General features: G+C 34.5%; 2 protein-coding genes across 3 annotated transcripts; one reads left to right on the top strand and one right to left on the bottom strand.

The window, feature by feature from the left end:
- Positions 1-271: 271 nt before the first annotated feature.
- On the top strand, positions 272-1,805 carry LOC107624983 (small heat shock protein, chloroplastic). Its single transcript, XM_016327490.3, has 2 exons — positions 272-713; positions 1,222-1,805. The coding sequence occupies exons 1-2, from the start codon at positions 500-502 to the stop codon at positions 1,701-1,703; spliced, it is 696 nt and encodes a 231-aa protein (XP_016182976.1). The 5' UTR covers positions 272-499; the 3' UTR covers positions 1,704-1,805.
- Positions 1,806-2,002: 197 nt separating this feature from the next.
- LOC107624967 (uncharacterized) lies at positions 2,003-6,315 on the bottom strand. 2 transcript variants are annotated; one of them, XM_016327479.3, is made up of 9 exons: positions 5,953-6,315; positions 4,682-4,707; positions 4,259-4,343; positions 3,952-4,161; positions 3,387-3,509; positions 3,048-3,105; positions 2,896-2,969; positions 2,573-2,661; positions 2,003-2,495 (listed from the first exon to the last, which is right to left on the bottom strand). In XM_016327479.3, exons 1-9 carry the CDS (start codon positions 6,082-6,084, stop codon positions 2,426-2,428), a joined length of 867 nt encoding a protein of 288 aa, XP_016182965.1. In that variant the 5' UTR covers positions 6,085-6,315; the 3' UTR covers positions 2,003-2,425. The 2 variants fall into 2 exon arrangements, with proteins under 2 accessions (XP_016182965.1, XP_020973033.1); XM_021117374.2 differs by having other exon boundaries at positions 4,259-4,379; positions 5,953-6,066.
- Between the last annotated feature and the right edge of the window lie 9,547 nt (positions 6,316-15,862).

The following is a 15,862-nucleotide window of genomic DNA, read 5'->3' as shown; positions in this document are numbered from 1 at the left end:
TGAGTTATAATTCATTGGCATGATGGAGCCAACTTAATAGCAAATAAACTAATTTTTTGATAATTGATACAGAAACTTTTAAAAATTAATTTATGATATTTTTTATTATTTATTTATTTTTTATTATTATTATTAAGGTAAGAATTAGGAAAGCTTGCTGTGGGAGCTTCTTTTTTGACAAAAGCTATTAGAACTTTTGACCATTGGTTATAGTCCGTCTAAAATATTTGTCCGAAATGGATCCTTAACCAAGGACAAAAATGGGTTTCATGAGAATCCTCTTCAAGCCCAACTAGATAAATAAAAAAGTGATGGAATGTGGAACATGCGGCTACTGGAGTGGATTGCATGGAGAAATCTAGAACTCCAACCTGATATGCCTCGAGAAACTTCCAACATATCCTATAAATTTCATCAATGCTAACGTCATCTTCTCCCGTGATCATTTCTTTACTCTCGCAACATCTACTTGCTATCTTTTGTTAAACAAGAAAATTAAATGGCCTCAACACTTCCAAATATGAGTTTCTGTGCTCACCCTTCATCTATAAGAGTTTCCAATACCAAATTGCTACCAATCTCAAGAGCAAGGAATATAACTTTCCACAACAATGTAAAGGCTACTGCGGGAAATGATGCAAGCTTCCAGAGGACAAAGCAGCATCAACAATTGCAGCCTAAGATGAATAAGGGACTACAGTCTTCCCCCAAAGGTAATGGGAAAAAGAAACGTGTGATTTACCAATACTTCATTCCCTTGTTATAATTTGACAAAATCATTCTCCTATTTTTGTTAATATAAAATGCTGATGTGGTACAATGGTTTTGTCGCCTTTAACTGTTTTTGGGGACTTTTCTACAGTTTCAATCTTCATGTTATTTATTTTATAAGGAATGCTAGCGGGACAGTAATTTTTGTGATTTATAGCCATCAAATAGCCATCAAAGATGGTTTTAATGGTGTGAAATTGGTATGAGATTTCATTCAATAGCTCACTTTTTTTTTTGTTAGTTATGGATTGGCCAGAATTTAATAAAATTGCTGGTTCCTAGACTTTTTCATTTTTTTATAGGTATTGTAAAAATTAACTATTAAATTAATTATGTATATAAAATATATGTATTTATACAAAAGTATAGTGAGTGGTTTGATAATTATTTTTTTTCATTTTGTGTACGTACAGGCTCAAATTCACTGACTATTGACTCTTTGAATTGCAGTGCTACTGTTGAACCAGTTTCCAGAAGCAAGAACAATGAGACAAATGTTGGACACAATGGAGAGGATTGTGGAGAATCCATTGTCATACAGCAGCGCTTCACCTTTGATCGTAACCGAAAACGGTGAATACAATAAAGGGAAGCTGCCGTGGTTAATAAAAGAAGGGAAGAAAGATTACAAGATGAGGTTTAATATGCCAGGTATGAACAAGAACGATGTAAAGATATGGGTTGAAGAGAACATGCTGGTTGTGAAGGCAGAGAAGGAACAAAGAGTGCACCATGAAGATCAGGAAAATGGAAGTGAAGGGCATGAAGATGACTGGCCTGCCAGTAGCTATGGTAGATACAATGACAGGATCGCCCTTCCGGAAAACATTGAGTTCGACAAGATTAAGGCGCAGGTCAAAGATGGAGTTCTTTACATAACAGTTCCAAAAGCAAGTAACGCTGCAAAAAAGATTGACATAGATGTAGAGTAACCGCAATCTCGTAGTAAAGTTAGTTTCATGGTTATTAGAAAACTGCGATGGAATCTTTTGTGATTAAATTACAGGCCTATAATTCCCACTCGAGTTTATAAATTGCTTCCAAAATCATTAGTCCAAAATCATTAGTTAGGTAAACAAAAGAATCAAAGCAACTATGGTTTATTCATGGCTACATTCAGTCTTGTCTAATTTCCGACTTTTACCAAGTTATTATGACATCTAACATTCATTGGAAATTAGAAATCTAAAATCTGTATCTATACTTGTTTTTAACATACGTTTGATGAATCAGAACAATAGTGGCTAGTATCATATTTAAAGCAAAGAATTTTAATAGGAGTTTACACTGATGCTACACAATGAAAAGGTTAACAAATAGATCCTGACAAAGTTTCAACAAAGAAAGAACACGATGATAAGGTATGATCTTTTTTGTTAGTAATGTCAGTTAGAATCAAATACAAAAGCCACCAAGGGCGAATTCAATCCTGCAGCTCAAATTTGTGTTTGCTAAGTCTCCATAAAGAAATTGGCTTACAACAAATATGTAAAACGAGGAGCAGATTTGGCGGTCTTTCTCGCTCTTCTCCTCCAACTGCACTTGCCTATGGCCGAATTGGGAGTGCAGTAACCACTGTCACAGATTAGTAAACTTCTATGGATTCTGAAAGTGTTTGAGAAGCGAGAACTTCCGAAGGCGACAGATCTATCCATTAAGATGGTTTTTTCTTTCTGCCAGTTTGAGAGATGCGCCTCAACAGTTGAGTTTCCCTTTTCATCCCTCTGTAAGACAAAAATCAAAACCTTATCACATCCATTAGCAAGTTGCTTGGAATCTCTGATAAATGAGTTATATATACCTCTGATATAAGTAGATATAGAGATAGTAAAGTAGCAGCAGCATCAAAAGCAAAATGGAAGCAACGATGTAGAATGCATTTGTCTTCTTCTGCATATATCAAGAAACCAGTTAAATGAATTCGAACGAATTACATTAAATAGATTCATGTCCACCACATAGTTGGACAAGGTATTAAGGAGTCTTTGAAAATTCACTCTCATTATTATGCAATTTGTCAAGTTAAATTCTTCAGGATTTCTGAATCTTTAAGATTTTTCAGAATGATCCTCTTAAGGTAAATTAAAAGGGATAGAAATCATTTATTTATCTTAATTAAATTACCCGGCGACCTCTGGAGAAAGGTTTCCTGCTTCCAGTGCAGCTGTGTGCATCACAGAATTGGTGCAAGAAGAATTCTGACAAGTTGTCAATGTAAGAAAGCAGTAGCTACCCATAATGCGTAACATTTTACAGAAAAGAAACTAATATCGTACCATGGAGTCGGCTTGCTGCAGGACCGTCATTAACAGGAAAACAACTATCTGCTAAGCTCTGTAGAAAACAATTAGAGACAGATATAAATTGTTTATACCATCAATTTAGCCCTTGAATACTTAATAACATAGACAATTTAACCTCCGAATAACTAAATAAGTCCATTGTGTTCAAATGATTTACTCAGTTTGATAAATTTCCCAAACCCGCATAGCAACTGATGCTGCACTTGTTTAGTCCTTCAAGGGCTAAATTGTCAACTTTTCAATCTTTTGAGATAAATTGGTGGCTTGAAACAAATTTGGTTAAAACAAATGAATAGACAGACTGATGCACACCTCGCACAGATGTTTATTTCTTGCAGCAGCAGCAGGATTACATTTTGATTTTTTCAACCCAGAATTGATTTCAATGTCACAATGCAATGCACCACATAGATCTGCTAAGCACTGGCTCTGATTCTGGATCAAGCACAATGATCTTTCAGTTAGTGATGCTACTACATGTCTACATGTCATGTTGAGCAAAGAAAGCCATAAGTCTTTTTTATTTCTTTCAAAAGAATTTCTAGTTTGAAAATTCAGACAGGCCAATATCCAATATCTTAATATCAAAATAATAAAAGAATATTATTGACAGGAAATCATTTATGCTTAGGGAAGTTAAACAATCAAAGCATCCAACAGAAATAACCCCAAATAAGGGATCTTTTTTTTTTTTTTCATCCTTAAGAGGATCAACTAGTCACTATCAGTCAAAAGCAGGTTCCTCTATAGTAACCGTTGAAATAAGAAAGCATAGAGAAGCTTAGCTTAAATAAAACTAGAATGACCAGATGACAAAGCTTAGATCTAACAGTGGTAACCTTTTAAAAAGAGAAATTGTATTGAAGAAACAACTTACCAAATTTAGCAAATTGGAGTGTCTGTTATCAAAATGTTGGTCAAGATATTTCTCTTCATAGAAAATTTTCTTACAGTAACCACATTGCCATTCATTTATGTTAATGTGGGATTTATGTTGTTCCTGATCTCTGTATAGATCATTGTCAGGGTGAAGCTTACAACTTCTTGAGATATGATATTTTTCTTTCTCCACGAACGGCATCAAATACTACAAAAAAATCAATGTACGTTGCAAATGAACATCTCATCAGTTATATCATAATGATACAAAAAGGTCACAGTAGCATCATGCAAATCACAAATACCTCCTGAATGATCTTCTGTGCTGCTCTGCTTCTTTCTCTAGAGCAATATATTTGATGATTACCATCCTGTTCCTGCTGCAGAGTTCTGAATAGTGACATTATATATTAGGCACACCAATTCCTGGAAAGTGAAAAAGGAACGAAGCACAAACATATCGATTGAACAAAAGTAAGAAGAAAACAATTATTCAAGTATATCAAAATAATGATTTCTTTTTTTTTTTATATATATTTTACTTTCTGGACAAACGATACATAAAACAAAAGATGGGAGTGAATTAACTATAAAGTATGAGCCACACACAATTTATGTTATTTATTTCCTTCACCTTACTAATAATAGTATCACAAGGGCGTGAAGAAGTTAATACTGACACACAAACTAAAATTGCTGTTTCATTGCTCAAGATTAAATTCACTCACCTTCCAGCATTTGAATCTATATAACCCTGTAACAAAGGAACAATAAAAATTTATTTTCACACTGTCACGGAAATGGGAATTGAAACAAATTTGCAGAAGTCTTGAACAAAACCAAACAACAAAAAGTAACCAGGGATCCAAATTGTAACCAAGGATTATTCCAAATTAAAAAAAAAAAAGAAGAAAGAAAGAAAGAAAGATAAAATGGCGCACGAAATCCTTATGTACCCTTACGCAATTTCAATTCATTTCTGTTCTAATCCATATTCGTACTCATACAATACAAGCAACCCATGGTAACTAATGAAATGCTTCAGTTAAAAAGGTGTAGCCAAATAACAATTACTAAAACACAGCATGATCTCCACTAGAAAAATCATACACTATGCTTATTGGTTGTCAACGAACCAAATCATTTTCCACACTCTAGAACCCAATTTCACAAAATCCAAACACCGCATGAAAACAGAATTAAGCATTCAGGCAACAACTTGAAGCAATTACTCTAGAATCTATATAACCCTGTAACAAAGGAACAATAAAAATTTATTTTCACACTGTCACGGAAATGGGAATTGAAACAAATTTGCAGAAGTCTTGAACAAAACCAAACAACAAAAAGTAACCAGGGATCCAAATTGTAACCAAGGATTATTCCAAATTAAACAAAAAAAAGAAGAAGAAAGAAAGAAAGAAAGATAAAATGGCGCACGAAATCCTTATGTACCCTTACGCAATTTCAATTCATTTCTGTTCTAATCCATATTCGTACTCATACAATACAAGCAACCCATGGTAACTAATGAAATGCTTCAGTTAAAAAGGTGTAGCCAAATAACAATTACTAAAACACAGCATGATCTCCACTAGAAAAATCATACACTATGCTTATTGGTTGTCAACGAACCAAATCATTTTCCACACTCTAGAACCCAATTTCATAAAATCCAAACACCGCATGAAAACAGAATTAAGCATTCAGGCAACAACTTGAAGCAATTACTTAACAAGAATCAACATACACTATGAAATTAGCCTCTCTATTTTCATATAAATAAGAAGTATCACAACTTAAACCTTTATATTGCTGCAGCATAATGAACCAAACCCTCACATATTTGCATTCTATGGTAATCCAAAATCATACAATTCAAGCAGACAAGAATTTACTTCAGCAAGATTCTCACTCCAGAAAAAATTGCAATGTTCAATAATATAAAACAATAAGTAAAATAAATAAAACGAATTTGTATTATTTTTTGGGGAATTACTTGATCAATGCCTTGAGCAGTTGAAGAAACCCTTGCGGGCTGAAGAAGAATGCAGAATAGAACCAACGTCAACAGCATCTCCATTGTTCTCGAAGATTCTTCTTTCTTTTCCTTCCAAAGAGACGAGAACATCTCCGAATCCTTGATGAACGGAAACGATTGAAACTTTGCATAAGAAGAAAGAAAGGAAGAAGGAAAGAGAAAAGAAAAAAGGGAAAAACTCTAACGCAGTATTTCTTCTCTTGCGAGTTAGGAAGTGGAAGCACGCCGTGCAGACACGAGAGTGTAGCCTATTGGAATATGCCACGCGTCCAACCCCAGAAGGCTAAGATTTTCGTTTGACTTCTTTGGTCTAACCGTATTGACCTTCTAAATTTGTAACATTTTTTATTAGTCAATGAATAATCTTCAACTAGTGTATATAATTTTGTATTATTAATTTGTAGGATTAATTTATAGTCACACAAGTGGCCAGTGACTGTTTTAAATTTATTTGCTAAATTGAACGATAAATACAACGCATGATAGCATGTTAGATGTATTGGAATATGTTCATAATAGACTTTTTGAATTTTATTTTTCTTTTGAAATGTGTAAAAATTGAAGAGTACTTATGATAGCTATTATATTTGTTTAAAACTTGAAATTCTTATAGTTTTTTAAAAAGGCATTCCTCTAAATAATATATAATGCCTCACATTTCATAGCATATATTCATAGAAATCTTTTACCCAATAATATGATTTAATAATAATTTTTGTTTTAGACTTTGTTAGTTTTATATGTTTAGAAAAGAATAAATAAATTGCAAATGCATGACTATTGAGTTTTTTTCACTTGACTCGATTATTTTTATAAAAATACTATTTGTATACATTTTTAACCATTGTTTTTAGCTACCATATATAAATATGGGTCTGAATACTGGAAAATCAGCTTCATTCAATGCTAGCATCTCTCTCAACTGCAAGAAGATCAACTGCATTGCCAAGCTCCAACTCTGTTCCTGAGTTCTTAGTACCTTTTAATGAATGGGAAGAGGAAGTGGGAAGACTTCCCTATTCAATCGGTCGAGTCGAAGGTAGGATTTCAGGTTTTTTGCCAAGCTATAAATCAAAGAGATCAATCAATTTTTTATTTGATGTTCCATCGGCAAACACGACAAAAAAGGTAGTCGAACCAAAGTGCTAGTGTACAAGAAGGAGTTTTCGACAGTGGTAGAAATACAAAAATGTTTCATCATCGAGATTCTTCTGGTTGGGAAGTTTGTCTGTTCTTTTCACTTCTTATTACTCTTTTGTTCACTTTTTCTAACATTTCTAGTACCAACTAATTCATTCGGGAGAGACATTGTAAGATGTCATGATGCGCCTATTCCTATGGCCATTCCTTTAATACTTTTGGCTCTATAGGTTCCTCAGATATATCTAATCCCAATGAGAATAGAAGTGAGCCGCTTCCGTTGTAGTCGTCGTAGTCTTTTAGCTTATGTAGTGGTTGGCCTTCCTACAAGCACGTGCCCGCCAAAATGCCTCCCCATCAAGGATGAAGCTGCTTGCTTTAAATATAATAAAAGCGCAGAACAACCACCCTGATTTCTGACCAAGGTGAACAATGCGAATAAGAAAAAGATGGATCCACACTAAGAGTTCCTTGTTCAGATCATCAAAGATCACTAAAGCACCTTTTGGTATGTATTGCCCCCTAAAGATCAGATCCACCAGACGAGAAACTCAATTCCTTGTAAAAATAAGGGTTAAGTTCAATTTTGGTCCCCAACGTAGATGTCGAAAATCGGAATCGTCCCTAACTTTTTTTTTGCTACAAAATGGTCACCAAAGTTTCGGTTTGTTTTAAAATCGTCCGACGGACAAAAATACCCCTCCCTCCCCTCTTCTTCCTCAACAGCCATCTTCTTCCTCAACATTAACCCAGAAGAACAAACCCAGAAACCAGAAACCAGAAACAGATGCACAAACCCAGAAACTCATCTTCTTCTTTAACATTAACCAGAAACCAGAAGCAGATGCACAAACCCAGAAGAACAACAATGGATGTAAGCAGCATCAAAATTCCAAATTCAAGCCAACATCAAAACTCAGAACTCAAAAAAAAATCAGAAATCATCAAAACTCAGAAAAAATCATCATCTGAAATCAAACAAACAACAATAAAAACAGCAAGAAATAGAAGAACAAGAGTAATAGAAGAACAACAACCCAGAACTCAAAATCATCATCATCTTCAAAACTCAAAACCCAAAATCAGAAAAACGAAAACCCATAACTTAGAACAACAACAACACAGAAACCAGATTGATAATCATAAGCATGCAGAAGCAGCAGAACCAGAAGAAACCACAAGAAACCAGAAACCAGAAACCGGCGAGGAGCACCGACCCCGGCGGCCGAGCGAAGAGCGGCGGCGTCCGTGAAGACCGGTGGCGGCGGCGGTCCCCCTTCCCTTCCCCCTCTTCTTCCCGAAACCCCCTCCCCCCTCTTCTCCTTTCGCGTTCCCTTCCCCCTTTCCCCGAGGAGCAGAGCGGCGGCGGCAGCGAAGAGCGGCGGCGGTAATGATGAAGACCGGTGGCGGCGAGAAGAAGAAGAAGAAGAAGAAGGTGGTGGTGGTGCGGTGCGGTGCGGTGCCGGAGGGCAGCAAGGCGGCGGAAGGCGGTGCGGTGGTGCGGCGGTCTCCCTTCCCTCCCACCTCCCCCCTCCCCCCTCCCCCTTTTTCTGGCGCCCCCCCTGCTTTCTTTCTCTCCCCAGTCCCCACCCCCTTCTCTATCTATCCCTTTCTTTTTTCTTTTTTTATTTATTTATTTTATATTTATTTTATTTTATAATTTTTTAATAAGGGGTAATTTGGTAATAAAAAAATAAAATTGGTAAAAAGGACGATTTTAAAACAAACTGAAACTTTGGGGATCATTTTGTAGCAAAAAAAAAGTTGGGGACGAAACAAATTTTCGACCCCTACGTTAGGGACCAAAATTGAACTTAACCCTAAAAATAACTACGATACACCTACGCGCCAAAACAAGGAACCACAATCCCTCCTAACCAAGTTCTTCAAATCTGCGCCAAAACAGATAACCACAACCCACCCAACCTAGTTCTTCGATCGCACGCTACTGCTCCTCACTCCTCAATTTCTTCTCTTCCCCACACAACGCTTTACTCTCCTCTGAACACATTTGATTGCCACACAATTTTTTGTTGTATACTTTATATCTGATCATAGTTATTATAGGCACCTTATATATTGGGTAAAATACACAATTAAATCAAATGGAGGACCAAATTACACAATTCTACCAAATTGAAAAATATTACCGGGATCTCCCAAAAGCACATTCTTATGTAATTCAAATCAGTCTCATTCGAATTAGACAAACCAACACTAATTCGAATTAGTAGTAATGCTTGTAATTCGAATTTGTCCAATTTGAATTATGCTTGCATGTAGTCTTAGGGTAGTTCGAATAAGGGTGATTCGAATTATGCACACTAAGACGTCCCTAGTAATTCGAATGGGTCTGCTTCGAATTAATTTTGGACCATAGTAGATCGAATTAATTTACATCTATTTATATATGATTCAAGCGTATATAAAGAGTACAATAAAGAGTACATTTAATAATATCCATAATGAATTCAATAAAGAGTACATTCAATCATAAATAAAAATAATAATAATAATTATAAATATTTTTTATAAATTATTAAAAATCAAATATTTTTTTAAAATATTTATTAAGATTTAGATTTTAGTCTTTAATATTTAAAATTAGTGAAATATTTGCCAAAAATATTATATTTTGTTAGTCAGTTAGCATTATTGAATCTATTAACCACGATAATATGCAGATAATTGATTGGTTTTCATATAAAAATATTTTTATTCTATTTAGTATTTAATTTTGATAAAACATTAATTAATTTTGAATTTAGTTATTATAAATTTTTATATCTAAGAATACAAGTTAAGATTGTTATTAAAAAAATTTAAAATTTTTTATTTTAATAAATGCTCCACAAATTATTAAAATTAAAAAAATTATAATTTAAAATTATAATTTTGGTAAAATTATAAAGTTTTGAATTTTTAATCACTTGTAGAAAATATTTTTAATTATTACTTTTAATATTTTATAGAAAATATTTATAATTATTATTTTTAGAAAATGTTTGATTTTTAATTAGTTTAGAGTATGATTTTATTTTCTTCTTTTACATCCATGTTCGAATGCAAATTTAAATGCCAATAAAGTAAACAAGAAAATCTTGTTGGTAAATTTGTTCACATGAGTTAACATATATAGCATATTTAACTTTGAATTTTTTGTACGTAAAACGAATGTAGAAAAAGTGTTACGAGTTTAAGTAACAATGATTTAAACATATGTAGCTTAAGATAGTAGTGTTTACTTAACTAGATTATACCCAAATGGTTATTACTAAAGAAACATTGCAATATATGGTAATACGTATTTTGCGGCGGTTTAAACAAAACCGCCGCAAAATGTAAAACAATAACTCACTCGATGGTACATATAGCGGCAGTTTTCGAAAAGACGCCGCTAAATGCAAGCCTGGTTGAAATATAGTGGCGGTTTGAGAAAAACTGTCGCTAAATGTAGTCCTGATTGCAGCCCAACCAATAACCGCCACTATATGTGCCGCAGGTTGCTGTTTTGCGGCAGTTTTATAAAACCGCCGCAAAAGTTCCGCCGCTATCTGCCAGAATTGTTGTAGTGGGTAATCGATATTAAAAACATTGCAATAATGAAATTATTCAACGAGAATGGGAAGGCCAATCGATTCACTTTTGGTTGGACACTTCTCATTTAATCAGGAGGCAGCACGACAAACACTTACAAGATAGGTCATTAGGCATGAGCACCCTATAACATTAGTTGGGGAAGAGGGTTTTTACGAGTTTATAGCTGAGGCTCAATCTTTGTTTAAATTTTATACAAGAAATACATTAAGGCATGATATCATGAAGATGTATGAAGATGAGAAGGTAAAGGTTTTGAAATTGTTGGAACAAATTCAAGCTGCATTATATTTACATTACTTTAGGTTTGCATATGTGCATACTGCTGAAGTTCTTAGTGATGTTTTGGTGAATTCCTTGTATGATTCAAACATAGATAGAAAATTATCAACTTTAACGGCTGATAATTGTAGTATAAATGATATCATGATTAATCTTATACTTGATCAGATTTTACCATCTAACTTTACTAAGAGAGGAGAATTTTTTTTATATGCATTGTTGTACTCACATTATTAATTTGATTGTGAAAGATGGTATGAATGCAATATATATTTCCACTAAAAAAATCAGAGATAGTGTTTCTTTTTGGGTTGCAACACATAAGAGGGAAGAAAAATTTGAAGAAACTTATAGACAATTGAATATTAATTATAGAAGAAGGCTTGCACTTGATTGTAGAACTAGATGGAATTCAACTTACTTAATGCTTACTTCTGCGTTGCATATAAAGAAATGTTTGAGTGTTTAAGATAACATGAATCTCTGTATAAATATGTACAAATATGTACTATCTGATGATGAGTGAAAAATGACAAATGAACTTGTTGAAAAATTGAAGGTCTTTAAAGGTGTGACTGAGCTCTTCTCTGGCACTCAATATCCAACCACAAATTAAAAATTTTTCAAGGTGTGTAAAATGAGATTGACATTAAATGAGTGGATGCTTAATTCTAATCACAAACAAGTATAATTATGCATGTTTTGTTTTTTTTTAACAAGCAAACTCAGCACAATAAAGTAGAGCGACAGCAAAATAAAGTTTCAAACATCAACATCCAACGAAATATAAACAGAAATCTATCCCTAATGTCATCTTCGGCATTGCCATCAACAACAAAAGGGATCCATACTACTCCACTCTCTATAACTGGTCAAAGATTTGTAAAACACCTCTTCTACACCCGCTTCCTTGTTATGAAAGATCCGTCCGTTTCTCTCTAGCCAAACATTCCAAATAACGGCAAAGAAGCATATGATCCACTTGTTGCGCTCTTCTTTTCTGTTAACAACACATGTCTAACTCTCAAAATGTTCTTTCAGTGAACCCAGAACAAATCACAACCTCCCAAAGTTAGATAGCCATTCACACCACACCTGCCAAGTAAACTCAACCAAAAAACAAGTGGTGAATATGTTCAACGTCTTTTTTACACAATACACACACTATCACCGTGACTAATAATTCCTAGCCTATGCAATCTTTCTTTAGTATTTACTCTTTCTATCAAAACAAACCAAATAAATAACTTTATTCATGGCAGAACCAAACCTTTTCATATTGTTCTGGTGAAACTATAGCTGGTGATATCCTCCGAGAGTGTTTCTGACTGCACCACATGCATAAAAGAGTTAGTTGAAAAAATGCCTTCCTTGTCAAACTTCCATGCAACTCTATCTTGTGTATCATATGATAGCTTTACAAGCCTTAAAGTCTCATGTAGTTGATCCACTAATGCCAACTCCTATTGGTATAAATCTCGCCTCCACTGGAAGTTTCAAATTCACTCTAACCTATCCCAAAATTCACAATCCCCTATGATAGATCCTCTTTGGTTTGAAATAGATAAAAGCCTCGAAAAACTCATCTTTAGCAAACCACTTTGTAACTAAACATCTTCCTAGAAGCGAGTCCTCTTTCCATTATCCATCTCCATGGTCAACCCAGCAATTATTTTATCTCTCGCATTACGATCCTTGAATTGCAACTGACAGATATCCTTCCATGGACCCCCTTTACTAGGCAATGTCTGAGATTATAACATTGTATTGGGGTTCAAGTTATAACAAAAGCATACAACCTTATTCCATAATGGACACTCCTATTTTGAAAAACACCACCACCACTTGAAGAGGAGAGTTGCGTTCCTAACCACTGCATCACCAACCCCCCACCTACCCAACTTTTTAGGACCCTGAACTACTGTCCACTTAACCAGTGCCAAACCATTTCTACCTTCCTCCTTGCTCATAGAATTTTTTTTTTGCAACGAAATCAACTTTTCTTCCACTTCCTTCGGCATCTAATACAGGCACAAATAGTACACCTGCAAGCTATTCAACACAGATTTAATAAGGACTAACTTACCCGTTTTATTGAGCACTTTTGCCTTCCATATGCTAAGCTTCTCCTCCACGTTATCAATTATCGGTTTTCAAGTCTTGACCAGCCTTGGGTTCGCTCCTAAAGAAATGCCAAGATATCTGACTGGAAGGTTAGCCTCCTTATATCCCAATAAGTTGCACATGTTGTAAGTCCACTGCTATTTACAATTGATCGATATCAAACTAGATTTATCGAAGTTGATACTTAACCCCGACATCACCTCAAAACATCTTAGCAACCTGGCATAGTTTATGATGGTCTCCTCCTCCGGTGGACAGAATAATATAGTGTCATATGCAAATTGGAGATGTGACAACTCTATATTATCTTTGCCAACCAACAAAGGTGAAATACGTCTGTTTCTGACTGTCTCCCCCACCATATTATGCAGAACATCAACCACAAGAACAAACAAAAATGGAGACAGTAGATTACCTTGTCTCAAACCCCTTTCCATCTTAAAAGGTTTATATGGTGAGCCATTTATCAGAACTGACATAGAAGTTGTACTAACACACTCTTTTAGCCATTTCCTCCACCTCCAACCAAAGCCCATCTTCTGTAATACAATATCCATAAAGCTCCATTTTACCTGATCGTAAGCCTTCTGAAAGTCTAATTTAATGATCGCTGCTTTCTTCTTTTTCATCTTTAATCATTGCACTATTTTGCATGCAATAAGTATCCTATCATGTATTTTTTGACCCTTGACAAATATGCTCTGAGTCTCCCCTACTAGACTTGGCATCACTGATCTCATCTTTCTGACCATCACTTTAGAGATTACTTTATATACACAATCTACTATGCTAATCGGCCGAAGGTCCTTAATCTTCTTGGCTCCAATAAACTTAGGTGCTAGAGTTACCCACGTAATATTCGAATAAGAAGAAAACCTTGATGACTGAAAGAATTTTAACACAGCTGTCGTGAACTTTGCACCAATCTCATCCTAGCACTTTTTAATGAAATTCATGTTATACTCATCACTTACCGGAGCCTTAGATGATTCACAATCTCAAACCGCCTCTCAAACATCGCATTCTCTCCAATGCTACAAACTCTTCTTCATCAATTCGATTTACTAATCCGTCCCTAAATCCCACAACCGGTGATCTCTCCTGATGATACAAATCCTTATCAAACTCTTTGATAGCAATTTTGATCCGAGCTTAATTTCTTATCAACCTTCCATTAATTACCAATGCATCAATTCTATTGTTCCTCCTTTATGCCGACGCCAAGTTATGGAAGCACCTAGTATTTTTATCCATATCATTCGCATGCCTAGATCGCGACATTGGCTTCCAGTGTATTTCTTTCCTCACATACCACCGTTTGCAACAGCTTACTAGAGCCTTTTTTCTAGCCTCTATTGTACCATCATAAACTCCATTGCCAGCCATCTTATCTATCTTCTTGATCTCCTCTTTAAATCACTAAATTTTCTTGTCCACATCACTAAAATTGTCCTTATGCCATCTTCCTAAAGAAAATGTTAGAGCCTTCAGCTTATTTGTGAACTGCACCTCACCAAGATTCCTCTATTCCTCTCTGACCATTCTTAGGAAACCCTCATGTGTAAACCAAGAATCTAAGCTCCGAAAAGGATGTAGTCCACCTCTGAATTTGGAATCCTCAACTATAATTGGGTAGTGATCTGACAAACTTCTCGTCCACCTTTTAATCGAATCTCTGGGAACTCCTCAATCCATTCTACACTCAATAGAACTCTATTAATACGACTACAAGAAGGGCCTCTGAACCATGTAATTTTCGATCATTCAACGGTAAGTCTACTAACTACATATCTTGTATCCAAATCTTAAAATCTTCTGCCGACGCTGTTAACCTGTCCTGTCCTTTCCCCTCTTCAACCTGTATAACCTCATTAAAGTTACCCATGTGACATATCTGAACTTGACATAAACCAGTTATATAGCTCAATTCCTCCTAAATAGTAAGTTTCTCCACTCTAGTATAAGCACCACATACCAAACAAAAAGTACAATTGAACTCTTTTAATAGGACTCCTTCAACACATAACCATCTCTCCTCTTTGTAACAGTTATTCATTTTAAACAGCATGTCATCCCACATTAACAACAGACTCCAGACTTGCCTTCCGAACTTACATACTCCCACCCCACACATCGGTCCCCCAAATACGTACTACATCAAACTTAATCACAACTTGCATCTTAGATTCAACCAAATCTAACATATTTAGTTTTTGCCTCTTTTTTATTTCTTTCACCATACTCAATTTTCTAACACCCGGTAACTCCCTAATATTCTAAAAGCTAAAAATTATTTTAAAATTTTATTACACCCCTTTTTTAAATTTTTGGGTCTGCATCTTCGTACATTTTCTTTTTGCTTTGTCAACCTTCAATTATGCATGATTTGTGTATAACAATAATAATATACGATAGTTTACTTTTAAATGCTAGTTTCTTTTCATATTAATGTTTCTTAACATTAACTTTACGTAATTAATAAAAAATAATTGTCCATTCATACAATAGTAGTATAATATAATTAATATACTTTAAAATAGGAAAAATAATTATAATTAGTGCTATATTAATTTGATTACCTATTTTAAAAATAAATAATTATAATTATGCATAATTGGTGTATAATATTAATAATATACGATAATTTACTTTTAAATGATAGTTTCTTTTCATATCAATATTTTTTTAACATTAACTTTATGTAATTAATTGAAATAATTATGTA

Source organism: Arachis ipaensis, chromosome B1 (genome assembly GCF_059453495.1).
Source record: "Arachis ipaensis isolate K30076 ecotype BB chromosome B1, ASM5945349v1, whole genome shotgun sequence".
NCBI classification, from domain to species: domain Eukaryota; kingdom Viridiplantae; phylum Streptophyta; class Magnoliopsida; order Fabales; family Fabaceae; genus Arachis; species Arachis ipaensis.
The sequence above is the reverse complement of the archived record's forward strand: the minus strand, read 5'-3'. Positions and strand labels throughout refer to the sequence as shown.